This window comes from Ursus maritimus (genome assembly GCF_017311325.1).
Source record: "Ursus maritimus isolate PB19 chromosome X unlocalized genomic scaffold, ASM1731132v1 scaffold_X1, whole genome shotgun sequence".
NCBI lineage: Eukaryota > Metazoa > Chordata > Mammalia > Carnivora > Ursidae > Ursus > Ursus maritimus.
Window position 1 is genome coordinate 106994700 of NW_024423319.1, and position 18823 is coordinate 107013522.

General features: G+C 41.8%; 1 protein-coding gene across 1 annotated transcript in view; it reads right to left on the bottom strand.

Annotated features, from left to right (window-relative positions):
- PHEX (phosphate regulating endopeptidase homolog X-linked) overlaps nt 1-18823 on the bottom strand; it is a 205415-nt gene that overhangs the window by 155021 nt on the left and 31571 nt on the right. The window contains exons 4-6 of the mRNA XM_008696482.2: nt 11282-11368; nt 10012-10238; nt 1414-1482 (exon numbers count right to left, since the gene is read on the bottom strand). Of these exons, the coding sequence (XP_008694704.2) occupies nt 1414-1482; nt 10012-10238; nt 11282-11368 (383 nt within the window). The remainder of the gene's footprint in view (nt 1-1413; nt 1483-10011; nt 10239-11281; nt 11369-18823) is intronic.

Sequence of the window (18823 nt, forward strand, 5' to 3'; positions counted from 1 at the left end):
ACAAAGCAGCTAAGTGTTTGGAAACTCAAAAAGTAGAGAAGAATTCCAGCCTGGAGAAATGAGCGCAGACCACTTGAAGGAGACACGTTTGGGAGCAGTGAAGAGTCCTCCTGTGAGGTGTGCAAGCTGCCTTTGTTGGGAGAAAAACAAAAGTTAATGAGGCAGCAAAAGCGCTCTGGGATCATGTCACGGAGAGGCCCTGGGAATTCAGAGCCTAGTGTGTGAGCAAAAGCATGCTGGGAGCTATACTCTGAGAAGAGAACTTATCCAGTGGTGCTAAGGAGGCAATGAAATGAAAGGGAGGAGGTAATAGTGAAAGGTTACTTGTCGTCAAGGCTAGAGTTAACAAGGATCTGACCTAGGCCAGTAAAGACAGAGAAGAAGGACCAGACGGAACAGAGATTTTGAAAGTAGAATCCACAGGACTTGACTGATTGGTTGTGGAGGATTGGGGGGGGGGTTCAAGCCTGGTTGTTGATAGGGTGGTGACCCCAACAGAAAGGTGGGTACCCGCAGATTGGCGAAAGTTCATTCTATCCACTTTGAACAAGACAAACATGCCAACCTTCTTCGATGAGTGTCCTCACCCAGCAAGTTGCCTAAGATCTTACCTAGCTTCCTGCCCTCTGGAACCTTCTAGATATAAGGTTTAGTATCAGCAAAGGAGCAGGGACTTCCATTATGACTCAACACTTTCCAGTCTAAGTTCCTACATTCTTAGGCTGGCCCAGAAACCAGTGAACTTCCTAGTCAAGGGTCCCCGGGTCTGAGGCTCCTTCAGAAGATCAACCATGTTTCCAAAATGAATTGAAAGTGTCAGGAATGAAGCAGCTTTACTCCAATCTCCATGAAACTATTAGGTTTCCCAGCCAACCCAAGAAGTCTATCGGAACTGAACCCATCTGGTTCTCATTAACCTTGCATTAACCCATGGCATCTGTTAAGAAAACAGATTCCTGGGCCCCACTTCAAGTCTCCTACATCGGCCTCTCGTGGGCTGTGGCCCAAGAATTGACATTTAACAGGAGGTTCCCAGATGATTCTTAACCCATACAATTTGAGAACCATTGACTATGTCAACCCAGTCAAATCCCCACACTTTACTTCTGCAATGCACAGTGAGCTCTCTACAGTTCTGAGGAAAGGCTGCAAACTCATTTCTTGGTTACTTCATTCAGGTGTGCTGCCTCCCCAGCTCGATCAGGAGGGCCCTGAGCCTTGATGCCCAGACTTCCCGAAGAACGGAAGTGCCATTTGTCTGACTGAATCAAAGGCCTCCACTTCCTGCATTGGCAACATGGTCATCAAACAGTCACACTGTTTGTTTCCAGTAAAGAGTCAGGGATTTTAGAACAATTTATGAACCCAAAAACAGTCTGACAAGGCACAGTGTTGAATATGTGTAAAACTTACAGACTTGGCTTCTGTGGTATTATCCAGGTAGTCTTCCCTCACAGCTAGGGAGAGAGTTGCTTGGTCCAGCTGTTGAAACGAAATAGAAAGCATTCTGATTGTAATACAAATTCTTACCAACCACTTTAACCAGTATCATGGAATCTGCATCCCAGTGATAGTTTGAGTCTCTGGCACCAGTACAGAAAGAGTTCCCAGCACTCAGAATGACAGGCAAATAGGTACTTCAGCAAAGACAGACATAAAGTCTCAGAGACTGGCCCCTGCTTCAAGGATTCTCACCCTTTTGAGGTTCTACCAGTACTTAATAGCATCGAAGCTATCTGAGTTGAAATAGGTCTTAGAGATGATTTGATTTTCCCCCTTCTTGTGGAGAAACAAAAGCCAAAGAAATGAGGTGGCTTTTCCAAGGTAACATGGCTAGGCAGAGCTCAGAGGAGAATTGCTGTCTTCCATCACCAGATCCAGTATTCTCCTCACTGCAATATTTTACAAAATGTCAAACTGGAAAGAGTTGATTAACCAGATTTTCTACCTCCGTACCCCTAAAATACTGTACTGCACTGATTGATTTTTTTTTATTTGAAAGGAACCAAATGATAATTCTGTTCTGAGAAATCTTTGCAAAATTTAGAATTCTCTCTGGAAAGTTTAGAATAGGTGATAAAAATACAAATAATAATCAGACAACTAAATAACCAGAATTATTATGGAAAAGTATAGCATAATTTCTTGAATTAAACAATTTCAGCACCTTAAAGGCAATCAAAGGGGAAAAGACAGTGTTTTTGAAGAATGTGCTACAACAACTGGACATCCACTTGCAGGGAAAAAAAAAAGAGAGAGAAAATGAACCTTGACTCATACCTCACAACTCATACAAAACTTAACTCAAAATGGATCATAGACCTAAATGTAAAACCTAAAACTATGAAGCTTGTGGAAGAAAACATAGTGGGAACTCTTGTGACCTAGGGTTAGACAAAGAGTTATTTTTTTAAAAAGATTTTATTTATTTATTTGAGAGAGAGAGAGAGAACACAGAGGGAGAGGGAGAAGCAGACTCCCCACTGAGTAGGGAGCCTGATGGACACTGAGCCGAAGTCAGATGCTTAACCGACTGAGCCACCCAACTGAGCCACCCAGGCACCCCTAGACAAAGAGTTATTAGACATGATACCAAAATCACAATTGATAGAAGAAAAAAGAAATTGGACTGCATCACCATTAAAAAATTTTGCTCTGCAAATGACACTGTCGGGAGAATAAAAAGACGAGCTATAGACAGACACAAAATATTTGAAAATCACATATATGAAAAGGGATTTGTATATAAAGAGCCCTCAATTTGCAACAGTAAGAAAAGAAACAACCCAATTTAAAAGCAAGCACAAGATCTGAACAGACAATTCACCAAAGATATGAAGATGGAAAGTAAGCGCATGAGAAGATGCTCGACAGCACTAATAATTAGGAAACTGTAAGCCACGAACAATACACCACCACTATATATCATTAGAATGGCAAAAACAAACAAACAAACAAAACCTGAGAAGCTAAAAGCTGTCCAGGATGTAGAAAAACTGCATTACTTGCACACTGCTAGTGGGAATGCAAAATGGCAGAGCCACCTTAGAAACCAGTTTGATAGATTCTTAAAAAGTTAAACATACACTTACATATGACCCAGCAATCCCACTCCTACGTATTTATCTAAGAGAAATAAAAACTTAATGCTCACACAAAAACCCGCATGTAACTGTATTCATAACTGCCCAAAACTGTAAACAAAGCAAATGTTCTTCAACTGGTGAATGGACAAACTGTGATACACACTGGAACAGTAGGCAGCCATAAGAAGGAATGAACTACTGATACACGGAACAACACAGGCAAGTTTTACTCACATTCTGAAAAAGGCGAAACTACAGGGACAGAGAACGGTGTTTAAGGATGGGGAAAGTTGTTGACTACAAAGGGGCCACATGAGGTAATTCTGTGGGGGGTGATGGAACTGTTGTGTTTCTTGAGTATAGTGGTGATTACACCACTCTATGTACTGGTCAGAACTTATAGGGGCGCCTGGGTGGCTCAGTCAGTTAAGCATCTGCCATCAGCTGGGGTTATGAGCCCCGGTGTCCTGGGATGGAGCCCCGCATTGTTGGGCTCCCAGCTCAGCGGGTACTCTGCTTCTCCCTCCGCCTCTGTCCCTGCCCCCGCTCGCTCGTGCTCTCGCGCGCACACGCGCACACACTCTCTCAAATGAATAAAAAATCTTTTTAAAAAAAAACTTACAGACACGTGCATTACAAAAAGCTAATTTCATTGTATGTAAATTTAAAAGTAATTACTTTAAGTTCCAGAACCTTCTCTAAATCCACGGCAGTTCTTTCTTGAGTTTCAGCAACTGCCTAAAGACCGAATAAAACGGATCCCAACAGCAGATTTCTTAATTTTAAATCTGATTCACACAGAAAAAAGTTAAGTCAAATTAAGAACATAAAAAACCTAAGTAACAAATCAAAAATTAGTAGCATCTGAATAAAAACTGGATCCTACATGCCTGAATCATTAGTTTATGCAACTCTGCATTGTTTTTACCTATGTATCCTAGTTCTTCTTCATTTTACTATAATCTCAAATATTTTCTTTTTTTAATACATAAGATTTGTATAGGATCACAGTTTTCCATGAAGATCTCCTTCATATGCAACAAATTCTACAAAGGCCAAGTTAAGAGTTAGTGATATTATGAAAAATTCAAGAAAAACACTGCTCTTGTTTCAAGGAAGAAAAAAAGAGATTGTCATAACACCCATCTTGCCTGCATGTACTACTAAAATCCTTAAGTTGTTGTATTCAACCCTCTTCTCTAATTGGCCCCAAACAACCAAATCATGAGCCAGCCTGGCTTCATCCTACTAAAACTCCCAATCTACCACCATTTCTTCCAAAAATTAAGTAAGCAAGGATCGTGAAACACAATATTATGATTAAGATGCTTTGGCTTTCGACTAGATCTGGACAACTTGGAGCAATCTTTTGAGCTTCAGTCTCATAGGAAAGGAAACTAAACAGACAATATCAAGAAAGCCAAAGTTTTCCTCTGATGAAATGAAGTTAAATCCTCTTATTATAAAAGTTTAGATGACTCAAGTAAAGTTACTGGAACTTTTTTATACCTCCACATTGTTATGGTTTCTAGGGAATGTGTTAAATACACCAAACAGAATAAGGTCTGACAACTAAATCTCTTTAGAAGCATACAAACTCTTGAGGCAAAAGACTTTCTCAAGAGACCAACATTAGGACACTGTGTTATTGGAGGTTTTTTAATCCTTGTATTTACAAATGATCTGAACATCCCAAGTAGAAAATAAAGTTATGTGTTTAGGAAATCCGATATATTGAACTGAAAGATGAATTTTTTTCTCTAACTACAACAAACCTCAGGTTAGGAAACAAAGCAGTAACACAAAAAGAAACATCTGCCAAATTATGATTTAGGAAAAGGAAAGACAAAGCAATTAGAAAAACTTCATTTCCAAGAGGGTCTCTCCTTGTCATTCTTATGGACTTGGCTAAAAGTCAGACAAAAGCAGGCCACTAATGATGACTTTAAGTCAGTTTCAGTAACACAGACAACCTGGTCTTCCAAACGTTTTTTCAGGACCCTATATTTTCAAGTCCTTTATCAGTTCTCATTCTTGTTATCTCCTTACTTAAAAAAACCCCCAAACACATGTAGCAAGGTATGTTTGGGGGCTTTAACTTCTGTTGTTTCCTATATTTTTGCATTTCCTTTCTCCCGTTTCAGCCTGTGGCAAATCCTGTGCCATCTCGCCACAGCGCAGCTTGACGGGGGACCCCTGGGCGGGTCTGAGCAACCCCTGCTCACCAGACTGCCTGTCCTTGGCAGGACGCTACCTCTGCCCATTGGAAAGGTGCCTTTTTGCTTCACCCAAAAGTACCACCTGCTCACCCAAAGGAATTGCCACAGTGCTGTGCCTTCCCAAAGAGAGTCCTTTTTCTTAACCCCCCATGGGTTCATAGGATTAGAAAAGCTAAAAACACTGAAGAAAATAGGATGTGATTGAAAAAGAAGCCTAAGTACATAGAGGGAGGAGAGTGCGGGCTAAGACAGAGTTCTCCCAGAGCCAGAAGAAGATCTCCTCAGCAAAGAAGTCCAAGTTTCTCACAGGCAGAGTGACCAGTCACTGCCCCTAGAAAATGGCAGGATGGCAGAGGGAGTGGGAGACCCAGGGCCCCAACAGCAGGGAAGCACACTTGAAGGGTCCACAAGGACTGAGATAGGGGTTTCTTCTCAGAAACAGGTAATTAATGAGTGGAGAATCTCCCACTACCGCAGGAGAAGACTAGGAAATGGGGCAACCAGAAGGTGGGGAAATGACTAGACTGGTTCGGTTTCCCACTACAAGGTGGCATGGGAGCTCAGACGGAGTTGAGACTAACTGAAATTGCCTATTTTTCGCACACGTGAACTTGAGATCTAAGAGGTATGTTGGGTACTAAAATCGAAGAGGATCAAGTGGTTCTCCAAATGGTTCTGACCAGGTGCCTTGTCATGCTTTAAGAGAAGGGTACATTTTGTCATGTGCTACTATGTCCCAGTATCTATGCTGCAAACTGTCACCACACTCACCTCACTGAAACTGCACAGCAACAGTGAAAAGTACATTCTAATTCCCCGGTCAATACACATGGGGAAAATAAGATGCAGACAGGTCAAACAATTTGCACACAGATATTCACTGAGTCAATCACAAAGCCAAACCCTGAACCTCAGTCTCTTTAACACCAAAACCTATTTTTTTCCCCACTACCCAAGTGGTTTTCAAACTATGACCCACAAAACATAAAAGATGCTCCGGGGCTTGGAATATTTAATCAAATTCTGTACAGTTTTAACTATTTCTAATAAAAGCAACGTTCACAAATTTTACAACACTGGCAGTCACCAATATACTAATTTTTGTTGTCAGGTTCATTGGGTTTTATGCAAATCTCAGAAGAAAGCTTCTCTTACCATATCTAGACACAAGCTTGAACTACTTCTAACTGTGTCACGGTAACAAAGACTGTAGCTCTGTTTTGTTAACTCAGGTGTGTGACTATTCATTCACATAAAGTGGTACAGAGACATAACTAGAAATAAAAACCTGTGGGGCGCCTGGGTGGCTCAGCCAGTTGAGCGTCTGCCTTCAGCTCAGGTCATGATCCCGGGGTCCTGGGATCGAGCCCCACATCAGGCTCCCAGCTCAGCGGGGAGTCTGCTTTTCCCTCTCCCTCTGCCCATCCCCACTCATGTACGCTTTCTCTCTCTCTCTCTCTCAAATAAATAAATAAAATCATTAAAAATATAATAAAGCAAACCTGTGCTGCACTCTGATCCCAAGCCATGCTCCAACACATCAGTTTGGAACGAGTCACCGTGCCAGCAAAGCAGCACAGCAGGAAGTCCATGAGCACCTCCTCATATTCAGAGACTATTCTATCATTGACAGTCCAGTGTTTCCAGGATCCATTTAATTGAATATTAAGTATGCAAGGCAAGCTGTTAAAAACTGGTTACCATGTTCCTCTATTTCCCGTGTTTCCTGTAAGCATCCAAGTTCATTTTTTTTCTTTTCTTTCAGCAAGACATCTTTGGTGATGGTGTATGCTTCCCACTGCCTGGTATCAGAAGGTATACAAGATCTGGTTGCCCCACTTCGAACAAGGCTACCACCGACATTTGGGTGCTTTTGATGTCAGTATGATCTCTCTATCTTGAGTCTCCCCCATCAACCATTTACCTAACGGTTTTAGCACCTATGGATGGTAGCTCCCTTGATCCTGTATCTCATTAGAAATTTTTTTAAATGGTAACTTTTTTTTAAAGACTTTATTCATTTGAGAGAGGGAGCGAGCATGAGCGCAGGTGTGGGGGGAGGGGAAGGCAGAGGGAGAAGAAGGCTCCCCACTGAGCAGAAAGCCCAGTGTGGGGCTCAATCCCAGGACCCCAGGATCATGATCTGAGCTGAAGGCAGATGCTTAACTGACAGAGTCAACCAGGCGCCCCTAAATGGTAACTTTTTAATTCTATTCTCGCTCTTGCATTTTTTAAGCTGTGGTTCTCCTATAAACAAGAATTTTCCCTCATCAACTATTAGGTTGCCCTGAAATCAGTCAAATTCACAATGCTGTAGATTAAAATTGACTTATCATCCAAATGCACATGAGATTCCTATTTGGAATCTGAATCAAAGACCAACTGTTCAATTTTTTAAAAGGAAATGTTTGAGACACTCAGGAAAACTGAAAATTAAGTAGGTGCCAGTTGTTAATTATGCAATTATGGTTACTTTTTTGGCTGTGATAACAGTCCTTCCCATTAGATAAACACTGGTTTATCAGGGCAACGATATTATATTTTAGATTTGCTATAAAATGCTCTAGCCTCCCCCCAAAAAGGAAGGGTTTAGATAAAACAAGAACAGCCAAAAGTTGCCAGTTGTTGAAGCTAGGTTGATGAGTACATGGGATTTTATTGTACTATTCTTTTTACTTTTGTATTATTTTCCACAATAAAATGTTTAAGGAGATAAATTCTTAGAGTAGGTCCAGAAATTGGTGAAAAATGAAATGCTTGCCATTTGCAACTACTTATCTGTGTGTGAATCAAGATCTTCTATCACCCACGGGCGCCTGGGGGGCTCAGTTGGTTGAGCGTCAGACTCTTGATTTGGGCTCAGGTCATGTTCTCAGTTTTGTGAGATTGAGCTCTGCATCAGTCTCTGGGCTCATCGGAGAGTTGGCTTGAGATGGCTTGAGATTCTCTCTCTCCCTCTCCCTCTGTCTCTCCCTGCTCCACCTCCCCCCGCTCAGCCCCGCACTTGTGTGTGTGCTCGCACACGCATTCTCTCTCTAAAATAAATAATCCTTAAAAAAAAATCTTCTATCACCCAAGAGAGTGCATAAACTTAAGTTTAAAAGTCTTCATCTAACTTCAAAATACCACTTCAGGTGTTTGACAGGATGTCATAGTTCTGGAATTAAGAATGATAGCCTTGGGGCGTCTGGGTGGCTCAGCTGCTTAAAGCATCCGACTCTCGATTTCGGCTCAGGTCATGATCTTGGGGTCCTGGGATCGAGCCCCCATGTCAGGCTCCCTACTCAGCAGGGAGTCTGCTTCTCTCCCTCTCCTTCTGCCCCTCGTCCACATCCATGCTCTCTCTCTCTCTCTCACTCTCAAATAAATAAACAAAATCTTTTTAAAAATCTGCTTTGTTGGTTTTAAAGTGAGTAACCTATCAGCATGAGGCAGAGTTCAACTGGACCCTGAGGCAGCATCACTACATCTTGTACAGCCCAGCTTACCAGATAGCACTGGCGTCTATCTCAGTGCCACGTTCTTGTTCCTTCACCCAGCATGAAAATACAGATGCCTCTGGAACTAAGAATTTCCTCCTGAGTAGATGGGAAATCTTCCAGTGACTAGAGATTTACTGAGACTTCCAGTGTCTAAAGTATAGCTGAGCCAACCACAGCCTGCCGGCCAGCCTGCCACACAACCACACCCATCCACGGATACACTGTCTACAGCTGCTCTCCCAGGTACAAGAGTAGAGTTGAGTAGGTGAGGCAGAGACCAGATGGCCCACAGAGCCTAAAATAGTTACTATCTGGTCCTTACAGAACAAAAAATTGCCAGCCTCTTGGTATAAATCAAAAAATAAACTGCATGGTGTGGCTTTTTAAAAGGTGACTTATAGCAGAAGAAGGTAATATACTCTAAAGGTTTTATACTTCTACAATTTGATCATCAATATACCACTAATATTTGCTGGTTTGACAAAGGACGGAACTGGGAAAAAAATCAGTGATTCAATAAAATTTTCACAATAGGTCAAAGTAACTGTGGAAGCGGGGTACCTGGGTGGCTCAGTCGGTTAAGCATCTGCCTTCGGCTCAGGTCATGATCCTGGAGCCCCATAATCGAGCCCCACGTCAGGCTCCCTCCACAGTGGGGTGTCTCCTTCTCCCTCTGCCTCTCCCCATTCCCTCGCTCCTGCTCTCTCTCGCTCATTCTCTCTCTCAAGAAAATAAATTTTTTAACATCTTAAAAAGAAAAAAAAAGTAACTGTGGAAGCAAAAAATACAGTAGGATCAAAACACAAAACAATTTAAGAAATGTTATTTGAATCCTCGCAAAGCTGTTTCACTGATGAATCTTTCATTGTTGTTCCTTTGTCAGGGGAACGAGGAGGTGTGGGGAAGAGCAGAGTTCACAAAGTCTTTGCGGCTTGCTGCCCACTGGAATTTAGGGACCCCACACATGCTCAGAGTAGATATTTGATGGCCATATCAGACATGATTTGAAACTCACTCCCCAGCTTCCTGAAAGGCTGACAAAATTGGTTTGTTCATGATGTACACTCTACAAATCTGGAAGGAAGGAATATTCTAGATCCCAATGTTTAACAGAATTTTTATCCTCTGATTTCACTAAGGTAGGATGAGTCTCTTTTCCCAGAAAGACACCCCAAAAGGCTAACCTTGGACTGAACAAACAGGATGAACAAGTCTTCACTATACCTTCAAAATGTGTTCGTTGGACACCTTGTCATCAGGGGACACATACAATCGGATGAACACAGAATTGCTGTATTGACCACGAAACGTTGCAAGGGTATGCAAAAGACTGAACTTCCTCTCTGACCAAACTCCTTCAGGACCAATATTAGATTCAAGCACAGGCCAGCGGAAAGGTGAATGCCGCAGGATGTGTAGCAATGGCTTGGCATCTGCTTTTTCGATCGCTTCTGAAAGGGAGCAAATACAAAGGAAGAGTTAGAACTGCAAACTGGATCACCAAACTAGAATGCAAGTATATCTTCTCAAGAGAAAATTCCCCATAAGACCTCAACTTAACATTTCCGCTGTTAGAGAGAGGTGCAGTGGATTGAGCAGGACCACAGAGACAGAACTACTACTATGACTCACACTTCAATGTGACTGCCTAAACTTGGTGTTCTTGCCAGGAGAGCTGACTAGGGAAGCTGCTGGATATTCCCGACAAGAAAAGATGGGCTCTCTACAGCCCAATGAGCAATACTAGGCTGAGGATACTCTGCAAGACAAAGGAACAATCCTAAGTAAAGGAAACCATTCAGTACAACCAACCACTCCCCAATACATGTGAATTAATGCCTCCAGACTCTTTGGTCATCTTTTACTACCTTCTTCTAGCTCACCAAATAATACCCCAAATCCTAAACAAGGTAACACACTACCCACAGGCACTGGCTTCTTCTTGCAGCGGTCTTAAGAAACCACACCAGAGAAAATGGCAAGTGTTAACCTTAACTCCAATCAGACCCAAGATGCCAAGACAGGCCTAAGACACCTGGCTAAGATGCCTGTTAGGCTGATGGAGAAGCAGAAGGAGCCTGGCCCACCTGGGAATCTGGATTTTCCTAGGCCCTGGTAAGGTTCTATGGGATACAGCAACACTCCCAAATGCCCTCTCTCCCAGGCTCCTTCTCAAGCCAGACAGGGCTTGTCTTGGTGGGGTTTGCTCTCTTGACCCTACCCGAGTTTCTCATGGAGTAACTGCTATCTAAAGAATCCAAGCCAAAGAAATAAAATTATTTTCCTATTTTCTCCATCAAGCCAGCAACAGAACATTAAGACAGGGAGAGTCAAGATTCAGTCTTTGAGAATTGTTACTTTCTTCAAACAACACTTTTAAACATTAATCGAATTCTTAGTAGTTCTTGCTTTCCTTAAACAATATCTTTAAACATTAATAGACTCTCTGAAGGATAGGCTGTTAAATATTTTAGTTATTTTCTTTATTACTCACTCTCATTCATGCAAGATGAATAAAGGATTTTGGCTTTCTGTATGGCTTCGGTGTCCCGCCTTCTACTGATAGATTTCTCCAAAAGTGCTAGGAAGGTTAAGAAAGGATTCATTAGTATCCACCCACACATGGCGCCAACTTAGAGGTCATTCAATAACCACAGTCCCGGCCTCCGGAAAATTAAATGTAAAGACAGACAACCCCGGAAAAGACACATCTATAAAAGATATACAGACAGCAGAACCGAGTACAACTTGCTTGAGGTTCAAATAAAAAAAAAATTAACTTTCTCTTTTCTCAGGTTCTCCTAATTCAGAGAAACCGCAAGTTCAATTTCCGACTCAGACCAGACCTGCTACAGGGGTTAATGTTTTCGCCACCTACATAAAAAGAAACAGAATTCATTTATTCAAGGACCAGAAATAACTGAATTCTGTTCCTTGTTTCTGCACCGAGTAATATTCTCAAAGGAGGCAATTTCATCAGGGTCGGATTTCTTAAGATTTCTTCACAGCCCAGCCTCTCAGGGAGGTCACCTGGAAGAAATTGCCCATTAGAAGTTTTATTCGATGTTGCATAAACATGCTGTGGACATGGGAGAAGTTGTTTAGACAGGAAATGGAGAGGCGAGATTGGAAAGCCTACCCAAATTGCCTGAAAACTTGTCCATTTACACGTGCGGAGTCCTGGCCATTGAAATGAGGTCGTGTATATAAAATGGCTGCCAGCATAGTCATGAGCACACCCGGAAAACGATCTGCAATTTATAACATCACTGATGGTATTGTTTGAAGGTGGAAAATGACAGCTGTCACAATTACGTAGAGGGGGAGGGAAAGGCTGTCTAAAGTATAGCTGAGCCAACTACCCTCCCCTCCCCCCAAAACACACCTCGGATGTACTGTACTCATTTACCTACTGAAGTCAAGATGAAGAATCCCTGAGCAGCAGCGTGACACTGCCTACATCGAGCTATGTCAAACTGCCGTTGTCAAGGCATTTGGAGTTTATTTCAGAAACAACCTAGCTGCCTCCAAATGACGGCACAACAGATGCCCCCACAGTACTCTGAATAGCTTCAAGACACAATGGAGACTGCTAATCAAATTAATCAATGATTACATGTTCCCTGAAGAAGAATCTCTACTTCTAAACTAGAAGTTCTACTTTAAAAAAAAATGCAATCCAGAGCTCCTGTCCAGTTTTTTATAAGCACCTGTACATCAAGCAACTCCACAGAACTACACAGATTCAAATAAAATAAACTGAGTTGGATGTGGGCGTTTTCAATTGTTTCAACTTGTTTGGTGTTTCTTTCTTGTGTATGATCATAGCAATAAATACAGGATAACTAGCCCCAAGGATCAAGAAGGAAGATTGGTTTGTTTGTTTGTTTGTTTGTTTAATAAACAGAAAGCTCTAAAACCAAGCCCACATAGATTTCTATTCAAATCCGATCAGGCGCCTTTCACTGTATTACTTCCACAGTCATCGGACTGTTGGGGAGACACATTTGGAAGTAAGCAATCCAAATTCCATTTAGGGATGTAATGTTATTCCAATGCTATAAACACTCCACAGATTGCAAACAAGAGCACCCTGAGGACCAAAAACAAGCCATGGGAGCCAAAGAACTCAAAGTAGTAAATATGCACCTGAGTGTGCACCCAACGCAGTCTGTGTATCACAAGAAGGTAAAAAGAGGACATGCGATGCCAAGTAGGGCATTCCCAAAACCCTAACTGTGCACAAATATCAATAATTTGTTCAGGCATACCCCAGAGATATTGTGGGTACAGTTCCAGACTATTGCAAAAAAGGGAATATTGCAATAAAGCGAGTCAAATGAATTTTGTGGCTTCCCAGTGCATATAAAAGTTATGTTTACACTATACTGTAGTCGATCAAGTATGCAATAGCATCATGTCTTAAAAAAAAAAGTAATACCTTAATTTTAAAAAATACTTTATTGCTACAAAATGCTAACCATCATCTGAGTTTTCAACAAGTTCTATTCTTTTTGCTGGTGGAGGGTTTTGCCTAGATGTGGATGGCTGCTGACCGATCAGGGTGCTGGTTGCGGAAGGTTGGGGTGGCTGTGGCAATTTCTTAAAATAAGACAACAGTGAAGTTTGCTACATAGTTCCTCTCATGAACTATTTCTCTATAGCATGAGATGCTGTTTGATGGCATTTTACCCACAGATAACTTTTTTCAATCAATCCTCTCAAACCCTGCTACTACTTTATCAACTAAGTTTATGTAATATTCTAAATCCTTGGTTGTCATTTCAACAACCGTCACAGGGTCTTGGCCAGGAGTAGATTCCACCTCAAGAAACCACTTTCTCGGGGTGCCTGGGTGGCACAGTCGGTTAAACATCTGACTCTTGGTTTCGGCTCAGGTCATGATCTCATGGTCATGAGATCGAGCCCCGCATTGGGCTCTGCAATCAGCGTGGGGTCTGCTTGAGATTCTCTCTCACTCTCCCTCTGCTGCTCCCACTTGTACTCTCTCAAATAAATAAATAAATCTTTAAAAAAAGAAAGAAAGAAACCACTTTCTCTGTTCGTCCGTAAGAAAAAACTCCTCATCTATTCAAGTTTGATCATGAGATGACAGCAGTTCACTCACAACTTCAGGCTCCACTTCTGGTTCTAGTTCTCTTGCTATTTCCACCACATTTGAAATTACTTTCTCCCCTGAAGTCTTGAACCCCTCCAAGTCATCCATGACAGCTGGAATCAGCTTCTTCCAGACTCCTGTGAGTGTTGGTATTTTGACCTTTTCCCATGAATCACACATGTTCTTAATGCCATCTAGAATGGTGAGTCCTTTCCAGGAGGTTTTCTATTTACTGTCCCCAGATCCACCACAGGAATCACTACCTGTGGCAGCTATAGCCTTATGAAACCTATTTCTTAAGTAATAAGACTTGAAAGTCAAAATAACTCCTTGATCCAGGGGCTGCAGAGTGGATGCTATGTTAGGGGGCATGAAGGCAACATTAACCTCACTGTCCAGCTCCATCAGAGCTCTTGGGTGACCAGGTGCACTGTCAATGAGCAGTCATAAGTTTTTTCTGAGCTAATATGTCTCAACGGTAGGTTTAAAATACTCACTAAACTATGTTGTGAACAGATGTGCTGTCATCCACGCTTTGCTGTTCCATTTAGAGAGCACAAGCAGAGTAGATTTAGCATAACCCTTAAGGGCCCCAGGATCTTCAGAACAGTCAATGAGCATTGGCTTCAACTTAAAGTCACCAGGGCCGCATTAGCCCCTCACAAGACAACCTGTCCTTGGAAGCTTTGAAGCCAGACACTGGCTTCTCCTCTCTAGCTATTAAAGTCCTACATGGCTTCTTCTTCTAAAATAAGGCTTGTTCCACCTACATTGAAAATGTGTTGTGTGGAGTGTAGTCATCTTCATGAATTATCTTAGCTAGATCTTCTGGAGAACCTGGATATCTGGGTAACTGGATAACGCTGCTTCACCTTATATTAGGGAGACAGCTTCTTTCCTTAAACTTCACGAATCAACTTCTACTGGTTTCCAACTTTGCTTCTGCAGCTTCCTCACCTCTCTCAGACTTCCCAGAGTTCAAGAGAGTTAGGGCCTTGTTCTGCATTAGGCTTTGGTCTGAGCGTATGTATACTGTGGTTGGTTTGTCTTCTGTCCAGACCACTGCAACTTTCTCCAGCTCAGCAAGAAGGCTGTTTTGCTCTCTTATCATTCGTGTGTTCCCTGGAGGAGCACTCTTAATTTCCTTCAACAGTGTTTCCTTTGCATTCACAACTTGGTGAACTGTTTGGTGCCAGAGGCCAAGCTTTCAACATACCTTCCTCACTAAGCTTAATCACTTCTAGCTTTTGATTTAAAGTAAGAGATGTGTGAATCTTCCTTTCACTTCAACACTTAGAGGCCACTGTAGGGTTATTAATTGGCCTGATTTCAATATTGCTGTGTCTCAGAATAGGGAGGCCTGAGGAGAGGGAGCAAGACAGGCAAACGGCCAGTTGGGAGAGCAGCCAGAATGGACACAACATTTATCAATTAAGTTTGCCATCTTCTATGGTTCGTGGAGCCCCAAAACAATTACAATGATAACATCAAAGCTCACTGATCACAGATCACCATAACAAATGAACAGGTTTGAAATATTCTAAGAATTACCAAAATATGACACAGAGACATAAAGTGAGCAACGCTGTTGAGAAAATCGCGCCTAACAGATTTGCTCAATACAGGGTTACCACAAGCCTCCAGTTTGTAAAAAAACAAAACAAAACAAAAAACAAAAAAACAAAAAACAAAAAAAACCCGCCGTACCTGCCAAGCCCAAGAAAGGGAAGTCCAATAAAGTGAGGTATGCCTGTCTGTGTCAAAATTCTGGTTTCTGTACCAAAATATAGCTTTTAAAACAAATTCACCTATCACAGGTTACTTGTCAAACCCTTTCCCTCCTCCGCTCCCCCTCATGCCCAAGCAGGCAGGAGAGCATTGATATGCAGACAGTGATGTGGCAATCAGCTGGCAGCATCCATTTTATTATCTCTGTATTTGAATTAATGGTAAGAGGAATAAAGTCTAGCCTGGAGAGTAATTAATGAGCAGAAAACAAGCCTGCCTATCAAAGGCAATTACTCAGGTGATTAAAATGTCCCTAAAGCACTGAGAAGGGCTCCTGGGTCACCCACACAAGGGCATTCCCATCATCATCTGTGTTGTTTCTTGGACAATTTCTCAATCTTCACCCCCTTCCAGGTATTCTTGACCATGTTACAACAGAAAAGGAAAACTCCAGTTCATAAAAACCTATCATGCGACAAACCTGGGACTATAAAGTTGGTTTCGAAGTGCCTCCGATCATCAAATTTGAACATTACACAAAAAAATATTATGTATTTTTTCTTCTCATTAACCTTAATCAAATAAAATTGTTGAATTCTTTAATATATTCCAAGTTCCCCTTTTTTGGTGTATGGTTAATGTATTTTGTGTCCCATTTAAGAAGCCTTTGCCTCTCCCAATGTCATAATGTTCTACGTTTTTTACAGAACCCTTATTGTTTCACATTTATATCTACAGTCAGTGTAGAATTAGTTTCTGCCCATGGTGTGGACAACCATGTCTTTGTAACACAAGCCTGGCTTCACAGGGGACAGCTAGAGGGAGAATTTTAATGAAGAAGGTATTCTTGGTCATTGGGTCACAAGTACTGTGACATGAAAAGTCATCTCGGTACATAAAATTGGCATTAACAATGGCTAGTCTCCATTACACTGAGTAGTCTGTGGGGCAGGGGTCCGGGTCACATTCATCTTGAGCACCCAGGGCCTACTGCTTGGCATGGTTGGTGCTCAGTCCACATTTGCAGAGTTGAGTTCCTAATAAGGTTAAGTCTGAGAGTTGTTCATCCAACAGAAAAGGAACTGTGAGAAGTTGGGCTTCTTTTATTATTGCTTGTTATAATCAGCAATGTCCTGATTACACAAACATCCATAATCTCCTTTTCTCACATCCCAGTCTCTGTATCATACAATGAAATCCAAGCCTTCATTCACCGGTTTTCAGGAACAACAGGTTTTAGGATGGTGGTCTCAGCTCAACCATCCACTTCCTGGTCTTCCATCTGGGGGCAAATAGTTGGCATCCAACTTCCTTTAAGCTCAGAAGCTGAGACAGGACCACCAGTCCTACTCACTCAATTCACTTCTCCTGCTGAGACAGGACCTTTACTGAGGGCTCTGGAACAGAAGAGAATTGTAAAGGAAGGACCAGACCCCTGAAGACTCGGAAGTCCCCTGGTAAGTCAAGAGCTCACAACAGTCACATGCAGCTCAGGCCAGTCTTTTGAAGTTTCTCCAATATTTAGGACCTTTTCACCTAATCCGGTTTTCAAAAATTTCACGTGCACAAAGTTTTAGTCCTATGAGCAAACAACTACCAAGAATCTTGGTGCTGAGCTGATGCCATTTGAAGGAGATGGTTCCAGAGCACAGGAACTCCATGCTCCTTTGTGTTTTTTCTCCCAACCCTGCAACCCTTCCACGTGCTTGGCTCTCTGGCTACCTGCTAAGAGACTGATGGATGCTGAAGCTGTGTGCCTGATGCGCTTAACACTCACAGTAACTGCATCCTCAAACCTTCACGCCACACGCCATCAAGGTGAATTCTCAATCTCACGGTACATTATGCCAACATTTCTCCCTCAGAAATCAGGGGGAGTGTCCTCTTAATTCTAGTTAAAAGAAAAAAACAGGAAAAATCAAAACTTTGGAAAAGTATGCCCTTCCACACCTATGTAACAAACACAGTGTTCTCTAGAAATATATTTATTTTTAAACCTATCATATCATGGCCTGGCTTCTCCTTTGGTGGTACTTAAAAACCACCTTTGGATGGTCCATGGTAGACTGTCGCCTCTAATCTTACTATTTTTAGTCCTTGTTGATTTTCCAGGCTACAGACTTCAATTTGGTTTCCAGGCTCCTCGGTTTATTTACCGTACTGAGAAATTTCATTTTTCTAACTCACACTGCATGGGTATTAAACTCTTAGGCAGCTGGACCTGGAGACTCTAAATCAGCTTGCAAAGCCCATTGTTATTCTCATTAAAACATAAAATTCAAGTTAACTAAGTCATGGTCTGTGGAGCCCATAACCCTGATGTTTTCACACGAATGGTGTGACACTCGACTCCGCAGCTCCTCCACCCATAGCCAGTCACGCTCGGCATTACCTGAGGCTTTCTGACACACTGAAAAGACAATAAGAACCGATATTTCTCATTCTTCCGGGAAACTCCCACCTAAATACAGGGAGAGAATCTGTCAGAATCCTTTTCTCTGTTCATTTTTTATGATCAGCTTATAAATCATCATTGTTGGCTGGCATCCGCTTAAGAAAAAGGGGCAGAGATTATTTTAGGGGCACTAAAAACCTCTAACTCATCGATCTAAATCATGGGTTACCAAATAACATAAAAATAGCCCCCATTTAACACAAAAGACCTCTCTGCCCATAATGGAATCAATTTCATAAAACTGCCAGACACTACAAAAGTCTAATAGAAGGTAACTCTTTTATTATGTCCACTTACAAGTGAATTTATAAGGATTACACCTATCAGGGTTACACTTCAAAATAATTTAAACTAAATTTTAACATTACTCTTTGACAGCATAGAATTACAATGACTTTACCAATATGATATTTTAACTCATAAAAATAGCTTTCCTAGTTAGATAATTTGGATCTTAGCAGATAATTCAATGTAAGGCCTGTGGTGAATTTAAAGTCACCAAAATCCATCTTCGGTTTTTTTCCTTGAGTAAAAACCCTAATTATTTATTTTGTCCTGCCTATTTCTACCATCTTAACGTTATAAGGGAAAGGCCATGCATGGTTATATACCCTGCAGGGGTCCTTCCTGAGTAGTCCTGAACATCCAAGGACCCAACAGTGATAGCATTCATTTATTAAACATCTGCTCTGTGCCAGGTGTATTGTACATGACCTCAATTAATCTCCCACAAA